Source organism: Podarcis tiliguerta (assembly GCF_965153285.1).
Source record: "Podarcis tiliguerta genome assembly, chromosome: 11".
NCBI classification, from domain to species: Eukaryota; Metazoa; Chordata; class Lepidosauria; order Squamata; family Lacertidae; genus Podarcis; species Podarcis tiliguerta.
Window position 1 is genome coordinate 6,207,537 of NC_139544.1, and position 13,062 is coordinate 6,220,598.

The 13,062-nt window shown below is 42.1% G+C and overlaps 1 protein-coding gene and 1 long non-coding RNA gene across 2 annotated transcripts in view; one reads left to right on the plus strand and one right to left on the minus strand.

Annotated features, from left to right (window-relative positions):
- LOC310659793 overlaps positions 1-8,186 on the plus strand; it is a 37,220-nt gene extending 29,034 nt beyond the window's left edge. Inside the window, exon 2 of the long non-coding RNA XR_014503011.1 lies at positions 8,011-8,186. This is a non-coding gene — a long non-coding RNA (uncharacterized lncRNA). The remainder of the gene's footprint in view (positions 1-8,010) is intronic.
- Positions 1,218-11,175, minus strand: QNG1 (Q-nucleotide N-glycosylase 1). The gene is made up of 5 exons (XM_083403540.1): positions 11,049-11,175; positions 8,661-9,012; positions 7,069-7,328; positions 2,670-2,865; positions 1,218-1,922 (listed from the first exon to the last, which is right to left on the minus strand). The coding sequence occupies exons 2-5, from the start codon at positions 8,995-8,997 to the stop codon at positions 1,690-1,692; spliced, it is 1,026 nt and encodes a 341-aa protein (XP_083259666.1). The 5' UTR covers positions 8,998-9,012; positions 11,049-11,175; the 3' UTR covers positions 1,218-1,689.
- Positions 11,176-13,062: the final 1,887 nt, after the last annotated feature.

Here is a 13,062-nt window from a genome sequence, read left to right on the forward strand (position 1 = left end):
CAGCATTTGTCCGCAGACAGCTTTCTGGGTCATGGGGCCAGCAGGGCTAAAACGCTTCTGGTGCAATGACACACCATGACAGAAACAAGAGTGCACGGAAACCCCATCTACCTTCCTGCCGGAGTGGTACCTATTTATCTACTTGCATTGGCATGCTTTCAAACTGCTAGGTTGGCAGGAGCTGGGACAGAGCAACAGGTCACTCCGTTGCAGGGATTCAAACTGCCAACCTTCTGATTGGCAAGCCCAAGAGGCTCAGTGCTCCACATAGGCATATGGCTGCTCTGACTCACATGTGCCACGGCAGCAGGTGTTAGAATTCCTGCTCCGTGACTGCAGTCATGGGATTTTTGTCTATCACATGACGGTGTATGTTTTGACTCCACAGAGTGGGAAGTGATGGAGACAGTATGCTTGTGTTACTGTGTTCTGTGAAGTGGGACTATTGTCCTTTGCTTTCTCTCTTTGCTATCTGATGCTAGAGGGAGCCATGTTGCAGTGTTCCGTGTGTGTTTATCTACATATAAAGTAGATTAGCCAAAATGCTGAGTTGCTGAGATCTGTTACGTAAGCTGCAAAGACTCTGCAGATCCCTAAGTGTGTCAACGTCTGTTGGCATCAGTTGCTGACGTTTGGGCTGAAGAAAGCTTTCGAAGCTCCCGAACGATCGACCAGGAGGAAGAGAACATGCCAGTCGGGCATGGGTCTCTGCCAGGGTCCTACTCGAATTGAGGACGAGCTCCTGATAGCAGGGACTTCTTCAGGTCTCAGAAGGTATCCATCCGAAGCCCCTTACATACAGCAACGTACAATTGTTTTCATTTTGTGTGCCTAGATTTGCATCCTTGTAAGGGCGAGTCGAGAGGCTATAAATCAGGGGGTAGAACACATGCTTTGCATGCAGATGGTATCAACTCCTATATCTTCAGGCATCATGCATAAACCTTTTCATTAGTTTTGTCTTTAAAAGTCAAAAGTGCTGTTGACTGCTCCTTTTGGTTGTTGGTCTCATCCTTTATGCAGTTTTATTATGTATATTTGTATTTTTTTAATAAACAAAATTATAAAGCATCCTGGAATCCACTGGGATAATGGGCAAAAACAAACATGCTTTACATAAAAATATAACTTGGTGGTTTTAGCTCAGCAGATATGTGGTACAAGAAGGTATATGAGGCATAATGTATATATTCATATATGCACAAGCACATAGGTGATTAATTTGAAGAAGCATTTATTACGATGCCATATTCAGCTTACTGGTATATTATGAGATATAATCCAGAATTGTGTTTTATATTATTTCACACCATTTTCTTCATTGAACAGAATACAAAAATATTGCTGAAACAGAAATAGAAACTTTATCAATTACAGACTCAGGTGCGCTTGAAACAAAACAATCAAAGCAGCAAAGGAATGGTGTAAACATTGCGAGAAAACACCTTTCCTGTGATACAGATAGTGTGCATAATAGCTTTTAAAAGAGTAGATTCTGAAAAATACATGATAAGTGCTCTCAATTTACTCTTTGCAAGTTTTTATACAAAACTGTTATTGGGTAACAAATTGGAATTAAATGAGTCATGACTAAATTAAGTCTTGCTGATTTCAATGGCACCACTACGCGGCACAACTCAGCATCTAGATTTTGATGCTATACTTTATCCTCAATGATTAAAACAGTATTCAGTAGTATATGCAACGGGTACGATGGAAAGGAACTCCCTTCATATCTTCCCGATGATCCCGCGCATAGTCCCATAGATAATAATCGAGGAGAACTGCATTGATCTTCTCATCCATGTTCTGGCCTTTCTTTTTGTAAAGCTCCAGCAAGTGATTGCAAATGAGATCACAACACCAAATAGAGCAACCTCGGATTTCCACTTCCTGATAGTCTCCAGATGGGAACATGTGCCCTACAGGAGAGTAATATAAATTAATAAAAAAGAAGAGGTAGGACACTCAGAATATTAAACCTAGCTGCAGTACACAGCACTTTTATATACAGTGGTGCCTCGCAAGATGAAATTAATTCGTTCTGCGAGTTTTTTCGTTCTACGAGTTTTTTCGTCTTGCGAAGCACTGCTGCGTATTGACGGTTTCCCATAGGAATGCATTGGCGGCTTAAAAAAAAGGCGCAAGACATTCTGTCTTGCGAAGCAAGCCCATAGGGAAATCCGTCTTGCGAAGCAACTCAGAAAACAGAAAACCCTTTCATCTTGCGAGTTTTTCGTCTTCCGAGGCATTCGTCTTGCTGGGTACCACTGTATATATATATAAAAGATGGCATTTCTAACGCTTTCAACTTTAATCAGGATAATTCAGGTTATGTATATTCAATGGTTTAACCTGCAAACCTGACAGGAGCTGTGTACACAATATGGTTTGCTCTGGCTCTCGCGCACTCCCACTGCTGGTACATGTGTGATGGTGGTGTGTATGTGTGTGTGTGTGCGCGCGTATGCCTGGGTAAAACAGATAATGCACATGAGAGGGTGCCTCCTCGCTAGTGTGTACAGCAACATGCCAATGTAACTTGAAATGCAGATGGGGAAACAACCTTTCTTCATTTTAAACTACTAATGTGTACATAGCCTAAGATAGGTGGTGATACATTTAGCAAAAGAGGTTAACATTTTTTATTATCCTGAATGGTTTCATACCTTCCTTGAGTTTTTTCATTAGTTCATCAGAATATTTCATTGCTCCCAAGTGAACAAGCACCTGTGGTATTCTATAATCAGCAAATATAGTCACACTGGAAATATCACCGAAGCAGCCGTCTCCTTTTCCTTCCAGGACACTCCAGGTGTCAGCCACAAGAATCTGCGCTCGTTTGTAGAAAGCCACCTTTCTACCCTGACAGGCAAAGGGAAAATATACACCATTATGATACTTCAAGGTTCTTTTTGACAACTTATAGCATAGGTGCATGTTGAGACCTCTCTGTGAAAACAGCCTGGAAACTTCAGTGACTCCCAAAGAGGGGGGCTAGATTATCAACTAGAACTGGACGATTCACTTGCATTGCAACAGCACTTAGTCATGTACACTGGCTTCTAATCTGGTTCTGGAGTGCAATATAAATGTTACAGAATCATAGAGTTGGGAGGGACCAAGAGGGTGTTCTAGTCTAGTCCAGCCCTCTGCTATGCAGGAATCTTTTGCCCAGTTCAATAATAAAGAAATCCTCTTCAACAGTAGGGACTGCTGCTGCAATGCCCTGCCAAAGCTCTAGGTGCAGGTGAGGATCATAGACTTTATGCACACTTTATACCAGGCATGGCCAAACTTGGCCCTCTAGCTGTTTTGAGACTACAACTCCCATGATCCCTAGCTAACAGGACCAGTGGTCAGGGATGATGGGAATTGTAGTCCCAAAACAGCTGGAGGGTGAAGTTTGGCCATGCCTGCTTTATACATTGATAAACCTATTTACTTCAGTTATTTCAGGGATTTTGCATTTTTGGCAAAGGGGTGTGCTTATATACCAATGTTTGCATCTGTGCTCTACACTGGATTATTTTTGTAAATCTCCAAGCATCAGTATATTTCTGGATTGGATTTCATTTGAAGCAACATGTTTCTGGAAAATTTCAAAGGTCAGATTATCTATTCAGATCTGCACACACATTCTGATCTGAAACGATCCTTTCATTACCTCAAAACTCCAGTGCCATATCAAAATATTACACTTGCTAAATTATTCCCTGACCTGTGTGTTTTCCTTAAGGCATGAGACAAGATAACAGGCTTCTCGTGTACAAAAATAGGAGGCGGCCGATGCTTCTTCATCGCAGAATTCTAGGTGTAACCTGATACTTGCAAACATACAGTAGAGACTAATCGGTCTGCAATCACTATATTTGGAATGAGTATAAATGCAGACTTCAAGGCTTTAACATCCAGCCTATTTTTTTTAATGGATTTTTCCTTCATTCACCCAACTTCAGCTTTGTGTAATATCTACCTTGGTGAAGAGTTATAAGTAACTTAAAAGCTCAAGCACCATTTTTGCAACATTTTGACTGCTCCTACTGGAATACATTGCCCTACTGTGGATTTCAATGATTATGTATGTTTTTATTGCTTTTTGTTAGTGTGCTGTAAAATTTACAAAAGTTCCAATCTTTCAAAAACTAGCAGTGTAATAAGAAACAACTCCAAAACATTTGTGCCCTGGTGCAGCTCTAATCAAGAATAAAAGCAGAATTTTTGTTACAGTATTATTTTACTTCCATAATTTATGTTTCACTTTTAATTAAATTTTGCAAAATAGCATAGGGCAAACTAACCAAGCCATCAAATGTGTACATCTCACCAAAAGTAATGCAGTGCATATGGTCAAAATGCATGATTGATTTATACCTGTCATTCCAATGCAGCAAATAACACTTCTGTATGTAGATTTCACTGGGGCTAACAACTTCAAAACTATTACTGGTTTAGTTATACTGCATGAGATGTGGTTAAGATATATTCAGCACACATGTTAACATTAGTACGTCACCATACTATGTCACCAGCATGAAATGATTCATTACATTGCTAACTGTAAATATTTTCATATCTATAATTAACAATATAAAAGTAATATTTATCCATTGACTAGGATGCTTTGAGAAGCAAGTTCATTGAAGTAAAATGCAAATCAAAATTATACACAACGAAAATTACATATTGGAACTAATACTTAATTTTATTTTTTCATAGCTCCCTCAGGTGAATAATAGTTTTCAGCTGCTGTCACAGGCTGAGATCTCATATAGCACCTTGAAAAATGAGCAGAAAATCTATGGCTATGTTTCAAAACAGATACATAGAAATCCCATGGAAATCAACCGAACTCGCTTCAATATAATTATGTTTAGGATTAGGATGCAATTCTAATAAATTTACCATGTTCTAGTATGCATTTTTACTAAAGTGGTGAAACCTAATTCATTTTCACCACTTAAATCTCGTCTCACACCCCTTCCTGGTACTGCAAATCTCTGCAATATCTCAATCTGTTGCCAGGGCAACTGTGTTGACAATGCGAACAGATACTAGCATCCATCTTGTTAGAAGAGTGGTGAAAATTTGGTCTTCCTTCAGAACATGTAACCTGGTAGGATAAAATAGCCAAGGACTCTCCCTTAGAAAGTTACAGTCCAATTGTATAAAGGTGAGAGGACATATTTCTATTACAGAGGTTGTTGTTTACTACTGTTGCTTTTAGAGAACCCTGGATTTAAAAAAACCCTTAAGGGGCCTTAAATTCTGCATTTTAAAAAGATCTAAAACTTTACAAACGAAAAGTTCAGACAGTTCAATTGTAACAAACTACTATGCAAATAAGTAACAACTGCATACATTTGGCAGAACGGGGATTCTGAACTGACACTTCAAGTCTCAAGTTAAATGATACAAGAATGACAAATGATATTGTAGCTGAATGCGCAGCAGCCACAGTCAAGTGTTCAAATCCATGGACACTGAAAACAAATCACTACATTTTAATATATTATGTTATTTAGCCAAGATCTTCCAAGTCACATGGTAACCAGAATATACTATACAACCCATGTTTGCACACTGAAGTCATATCTATCTATCTGTAGATATTATATATATATATATATATATATATATATATATATATATGCAGGTTTTGGTGTCCTCGGGTGTCTTCCTGCATTCCTGCAAAACCTGCATTCCTGTACCCGTGAAAATCTACGAAAGCATATATATATATATATATAGTTGTAAATGTATAGGTAACTGGCTCTATTCAAAGATCACACTAAACCCTGGTTAATGGTGCTTATGGCTATAATACTCTACACACATGGGAAAAAGTACTTACTTTTGAGTAGACATGCATAGGATTGCATTGTAATTATGTTTTAGTGTGAAGTGTGAACTAACAAACCAGAGTTTGTGATCCACTAGCAAATCAGAAAGCCTGGTTTAAAGTGAGTTTTCAAAACACTATGGCTCAGTTTGCATGTTAACACTAAAGCAAGTTGCAGCTTCAAGCAAGCACCCATGCAGAGGGGCCGTCCGAGAAGATATTGTTAGTTCTTTGCTTCTACTGTGCTGAGTTTCTGTGAGCTATGCCATGGTTTGGCTAATGGTGTCATCTGAACCAAGATTTGTCGTTTGACTTCTCCAAACAAACCATAATCTGTAAACTGAGAGCAACATAGCTGACAGCTTATGGTTTCTCTGGAGCAAGAAAAACTGTAAGGCAAGGTTCAGAAAACACACTTTGCTCACAGCAATGCAAGAACAGCAGGATAACCAGAGGAAGAACAAACGGCCCCAATCTCCTCTCTTACGCCAAGACATAATTTGACCCTATTTGCATGTGACCATAAACTGCTTTATGACAATAAACCAGATATGGCCAAGGCTCCCAGATACAAGACTGCTGAGCAGACAGAAAAGCAAAGCAAACAAGCACTTCTAAACCACGGTTTCTTGACTATCTGAAAGCCCAAGCCATTGTTTGGGTTCTAAACTACATTTAGAACATGCCACTGCCTGGTGTGATGTCTGAGAAGAGCCACTGTTTTGTGAAGTCAATGAAACACCAATCCATAATATTTAACATTGTTTGCATTTTATTTCCCCAGAGAAGAATGGTGTCTATTTGCAATGGGAAGTTGTGAATATTTAGAAGAGAAAATTTTCTACACTGAAAATTAGAGTAGATCTGGAATATATTCCCCCAAATGGGTGATGGCTGCCACCCTGGCAAGAGACAGGTAAGCGTCATTCTCACAATATTTAGTGGTGTCCTGTCCCGAAGTGGCTTCCCTTCAGTTGGTGGGATGTTTCAATCCTGTCTTTTAATAAATCTGAATGCATAGCTGTCAACTTTCCCCCTTTCTTGCGAGGAATCCTATTTAGAATAAGGAAATTTCCCTTAAGAAAAAGGGAAAAGTTGACAGCTATGCTGAATGTGTTTTTAGCTTTTACTCTGTTTAAGTTTTGAGCTGGTTTTCAATGTAGGTTTTACCACTTTGAATTACATTTTGTAAAAAAATAAAAAAGCAGCTATAATAAAAATAATACCTGAAATGAAGCTTCATCTCTAAAAGATGGGAAATTTTCTACTATGAGCTGTAGTAATGCCTGGGCACTTTTCCCACTCTTCTTAACGCACGAGAGGAAAGAGCCTCCAAATTTCTCCAGGAGAACTGTCCCGGTCTCATTCAACACCCGATGTCTCTCCTCGATTAAAGGCATGGGAACTTCTGTGTCCGAGCGAAAGACATGTTTCACTTGCTCCAGGGTCATAGTGGCATAATATGAAGCGCTGGTAATGGGTATTCCTTCAGAAAGCAAAAACAACAAGGAACAGTAACAACCATACAATAATAGATGAAGCTCTATTTATTTATATCCCGGCTACAGAATTGCAAAGTTTACCATTGCTCGTATTATTAAAGCAACTAAACTGTTCACTTCTAAATTGCCCATTATCCTGCTTCTGCCAAACAGATGCCTACAGAAAGCCTGCAAACAGAACCTGAGTTAACCTATTATATAATAATATTTCCCCCCCTTCAAATTGTGTTTATTATTGCATGTATTTCTAACTTCAGCTCCAGCTTCTCAAAGCACCTAACTTTAATCACAATAAATACATAAAAGCAATATAAAGCAGAACTTAACTCTCCTATGCACAACCGCCGAGGAGTGCGGTACACAAGTGGAAGAAGGCTCTAGCATACCCACCCCCTACCAAAGGCACCAAAATATTAATTAACCCAACACTTAGGCAGCCTATGCAGCCCCCAGTACGGGATTCGAAATGTCACCTCGTAGAAGGGAGGTGGAATCCCCACTCACAGAAAGTCCCCACGGGCTAACAATATTATTTCGTTATTTCCAAACGAATCCTCAACCCTACAAAAAGAAATATTGCTCATATTTTGTTTAGATTCGCCCTTGATTACGGGAGCAACTGGTTTTCTGGTGATCTCGTAATGATGGTGATCTAGTAACGAGGAGCTGCTTTTTCTGTGATCTAGAAAATGAGGCTGTTACCGCTCTCCCACCCGACTAAGCCACTTCCCTTGCACTCTCTGCTAAGTAGGCTTCCCAGAGGTAATCGCCTCTCTCCGATCAATACTCTGTTCATACCACAAACTATCATTTCCCTTTGGTCTCTCACCTCACTCATTTCTGTCATTCACCAGAGCTCTCCTGTGTCGGATTGTAGGATTCAGGGCAAGGAATTTAAGATAGGGAATTTAAGAATGATCGCTGCTGCCCAATCTCAGCAGCTCCCTAACATACCATCCAGTCCAGCCTGCCTCCAGGCTCATCAAGCTACCTAATGACCACACAGGTACCAGTAGTGTTCAGGTTTATCCCACAGGTGCAGAGACTGTGAGAGGCAAATCCTGTGACTTATTGTTAATTCTGGTCCTTTGGTACTGGAGTTCTGAAGCATGGCAGGTTAGGTATCAAGTGCCCTGCTTATTTAAAATAATGATGAAACTCACACCTGTGACTCTGGGATCCAAACCTAAAGTTGCAGATGAATGAGTAACACAAAGATTTCAAATGCTGACTTGAATGGAGCTTTGCATTTCCCCCCAAATCAAGGTTATTTGCCCACAAATTCTCTTCTTTAATTTTGAAAATTAAGAACTAACCCTCATCAAGTGCTCTGTTGATGGCAGCGCAAAGAGACCAGTAACCACTGTATGTTTTGCCTTTATACTTCACCAGACATTTGTGGTCTTCACGCTCAGACCAAAAGGAAAAATTGAGGGTATCAGCAAGGAACACCCAGTTCACTGCATCTTCATTTGCCGCTTGAGGGTTCAGCTCATGAGAAGACTTCCAGCCGGCCACACTGAACTCTTTCTCCAAGACCTTGTCAAATAACATCTCTGCAACTTTCCGTACACCGTCGTCTTCAATGTACACATCTTTACTGTGTTCTGCTATGAATTTGGCAGATTCTTTAGGGCTCAGGAATGGCTCCATGGTCTTCCTATGTTTCTATGTAAAGATAATATTGCCTGTTAATCTGATCTGGGTAAAATCCAATTATTGTGCAAGCAGAAACACCAATTCTGCTTTCTCTTCTCCCCAAGCACCTCCCAGTCTTTATTCTCCTCCCCCCATGCCCCCCTCAACCTTCTGTAGCAGATTTTCAGGCTCACCAAGGGCCATAGCTGTCAACGTTTCCCTTTTTTAAAGGGAAATTCCCTTATTTCAAATAGGATTTCCTGCAAGAAAAGGGGAAAGTTGACAGCTATGCCAAGGGCCGGGAGCCAGTGTGGTGTAGTGGTCAAGAGCGGTAGTCTCCTAATCTGGGGAACCGGGTTCGCGTCTCCGCTCCTCCACATGCAGCTGCTGGGTGACCTTGGGCCAGTCACACTTCTCTGAAGTCTCTCAGCCCCACTCACCTCACAGAGTGTTTGTTGTGGGGGAGGAAGGGAAAGGAGAATGTTAGGCGCTTTGAGACTCCAGAAGGGGAGTGAAAGGCGGGATATCAAATCCAAACTCTTCTTCTTAAAAAAAAAAAAGCTATGCCAAGGGCCGCTGGTGGCAAGGAGAGGAAAAGGACACTGTGCGTGGAAGTCTCTACCACCCTGCACATGGACAGCATTAGATGTCACCCATTGGTCAGTTTTCCATTCAGTAGGCTGTGCATGTGGGCGCTTTTTGCTCTGGCGTCTGTATGTTGAGTGTAATTGTTTTGGAACATCATAAGTGGAACACAGCACTCCAATCTGAGCTGATTTTGTGGCATATGGACAGTAGGTGCAGGGGAAATGAACATACTTGAAGAACAACAAGGGAATGATTTCTGATACTGCATGTAGTCAGTTAAAAAAAAGGAGCACATGCACTCGTTGTTCCATGATTAGGAATGTGTGACTAACAGAAACAAAGCTTTCCAGCACAAAGACTTTGCACCACTGAGTAGAATATGCGTGAATCAGCCCTTATTTATCTAATAAATAAGACCCAAGAGTCTCATTTATCTAATAAATAAGACCCAAGAGTCTCAAAGGTCAAGCAAATAACCAGCCAAGCCTTTCCTATTATTGCAAACTCAGCTTCCTGGACTATCTAGTTATTAGCTCAGATAACAGGAACCAAAGCAGGGCCTGTGATTTAGAAGAAGGCAGAGGAAAAAGCTCCACAAAAACAGAAAGCGGGACCCTTCAAAGAAATCCAGGGTCCCCCACAGAGATGCAGCCAGATGCCTGCAGAGGTGTTATACTTCTTCCACAATTGTTGCATTTATTGCCAATAGCCCCATCTTTCTTCTTCTGGGATCTCCCTTTTCCAGGTATAACCTGCCTCAACAAAAACTGAATGAGCATTGCCTACAACAGCTTGTTTCTCCTTGCACTTAGGGAAGCTTTGAACTTGAGGGAGCTCATTTAAGACAGCTTCTCTTGTACAATACAGGACGTACTCTTCTAGCCCATTCAATAATCTGGGAGGGGAGGAAGAGACAGCTTCCCTGGTCAACTTATCCCCATAGAGTCCAGCATTACCGACACTGGCCGGCAGGGGCTCTCCAGGGTTGCCAACAGGACTCTCTGCCACCGCCTCCTTCAGATTAATGGTTTCACTCATAACTACGCTTTCCAGGTGACTTTTCACTTCTCATTTTATCCTTTTTTAAGCGTTGATCTAAAATCCTGCCGTCTTGTGCAAAGCGGCCTCCAGATGCGGAATGCCTGCGGATCTGCCGATTTCCGGGGATTCTTACAAAGCCAGGCATTTCAGACCATACCAAAAAAGGCGCCGTTCCCCGCCAGCCCGCTCCTCCCTCCCTCCCGCTCCCATCCCCAATCGGATCCCAGTGGAGGGTCTCCGCGCGAGTCGGGGGGGGGCAGAAGAGAATCGGGTCGCCTTCTCCCACGCACGTGGCCGCGCCAGACCCGCTGCTCTCCCGCAGGCCTGCGGAAAATAGGTGCAGGCGCGCAGTCTGTGACTTTTTGCAGAGTTACAGCGCCGCTTTTCTTTCCTGAGCCAAAGATCGCGACGCTTCCGAGCGCTCAAAGCCCTCTTACCTCCGCTTGCGAGCAGGTATTACCACGTTCAGACGAGACCTGGACTCTGGTTGCAGGAAAGGCGACAAGATTCCTCCCCCGCACTCCGCTTCCGCGCGCGCAAATGCCTTCCTTTCCCACCTTCGTACCAGTCCTCCCACTTTCACGCTCCAATCAGAATTAGCCGTATTTACAAGCAGGCGGGCCGGACTCGGAAAGCGAAAGTAGCTGCGTGCAGCCTGGCAGGCCTCGTGGTCATCCGGGGCCGGATATAAGCTAAACAAGCTATAGCTTAGGACCCCACTCTCTTGGGGGCACCCAAAAAAAATTAAAGGGAAAAAAAACCCCTGTATGTACATTTAGATATATAAGATAAAAAACGAATAAAATAAAACCTACATACAGCAACAGTGCTTTGTTTGTGTAGGCTCCTATGATGTAATGGGCCTTGCCTGCTAGCCTGCTCCCTAAAATATCACTGGTTTTAGATACCTATTATGTCCATAAATTACCATATAGCACATAAAAAACCCCAATCTTCCAGTAGCACCTTAGAGACCAACTAATAATAATAATAATAATAATAATAATTTATTATTTGTACCCCGCCCATCTGGCTGGGTTTCCCCAGCCACTCTGAAAATACACTAAACCAGATACTTCTGAATAGATTGTAGATAGATTGTATCTGAAGAAGTGCATAGACACGAAAGCTCATACCAATAACAAACTTAGTTGGTCTCTAAGGTGCTACAGGAAGGATTTTTTTTGTTTGTTTGTTTCGACTATGGCAGACCAACACGGCTACCTACCTGTAACTAGACATATAGCATATATGCAACACAAAAAAACGGCAACTTATTGTTGACAAAGGACAGCTGGACATTTAAAGGGCCCTTTGACCTTCAGTGGGACGCGGGTGGCGCTGTGGTCTAGACGTCAGAGCTTAGGGCTTGCTGATCAGGTCAGTGATTTGAATCCCCACTACGGGGTGAGCTCCTGTTGTTTGGTCCCAGCTCCTGCCAACCTAGCAGTTCGAAAGCACACCAAAAGACTGCAAGTAGATAAACAGGTACCGCTCCAGCGGGAAGGTAAACAGCGTTTCCGTGCGCTGCTCTGGTTTGCCAAAAGCGGCTTATTCATGCTGGCCACATGACCCGGAAGCTGTATGCTGGCTCCCTCGGCCAGTAAAGCAAGATGAACGCCTCAACCCCAGTCTGCGACTGGAGCTAATGGTCAGGGGTCCCTTTACCTTTTTATTACCTTCAGTAGCTTAGGCCCTCATCAAACCTAAATCTGGCCCTGTGCCCATCAAAGGGGTTTGGGGCTTCCAGTCCCTGCAAATCACTCGCTCAGCTTGACTTTGTTGAATGTTGCCTGAATTGCATTTAAAAATCAGCTTAAATAACCCACGCCCAACCTATGCACATTATTTGGTAGCACTGTTAAGAACCCAACCCCGACCCCTTGCACTGCCAAATGCAGTGGGCTGTATTCCTCGACCTGCTAATTCCTAGGCCGACACCCCCAGTCCTTCCTGCAATAGGAAAAGGGCTTTGGAAGGGATGATGCATTACTGTTCCCAAGGGGAATTTGCTGCATTCGAGCAAAAGCTGAAGCACGTCTGTTCTTAGCATGGGGAAAGCCCTATTGGAAGTGGACACGATCAAACAAGTACGGACTTATGACTACGGGATAGTGGTGGGATGTCAAATTTAATCAATAATATACGCATTTAATAAATGAAAAATGACGATGTCTAAACAGCCTGCAAGAAAACAGGCTCTAGTTTATTCAGTACAGTGACTTTGCGAGTCTGTTTCACACTATAGGCTTCACTTGTAAACTCAAGATTCTTGCCTCCTTTCATGAGAAAACTATCACTCCTCTGCAAACCTTTCAAAAGCCTGGTTGTAGGGGCAAGAACTCAATTCTTAGTAGAAAGTAGTCCTAACCTGACAAATGATCGAATGACTATATTTTTATAAGTACTGTAGTTGCATTTAATGAAATGTTAACCTTGCCATCAAACCGA

Excerpts from the sequence above, each read along its gene's own strand:
- QNG1 (XM_083403540.1), bottom strand. The coding sequence starts at position 8,997 with ATGGAGCCATTCCTGAGCCCTAAAGAATCTGCCAAATTCATAGCAGAA. Across the intron at positions 2,866-7,068 it reads GAGATGAAGCTTCATTTCAG|GGTAGAAAGGTGGCTTTCTA; the intron begins GTATTATTTTTA and ends TTTGCCTGTCAG. Across the intron at positions 1,923-2,669 it reads AATGAAAAAACTCAAGGAAG|GGCACATGTTCCCATCTGGA; the intron begins GTATGAAACCAT and ends ACTCTCCTGTAG.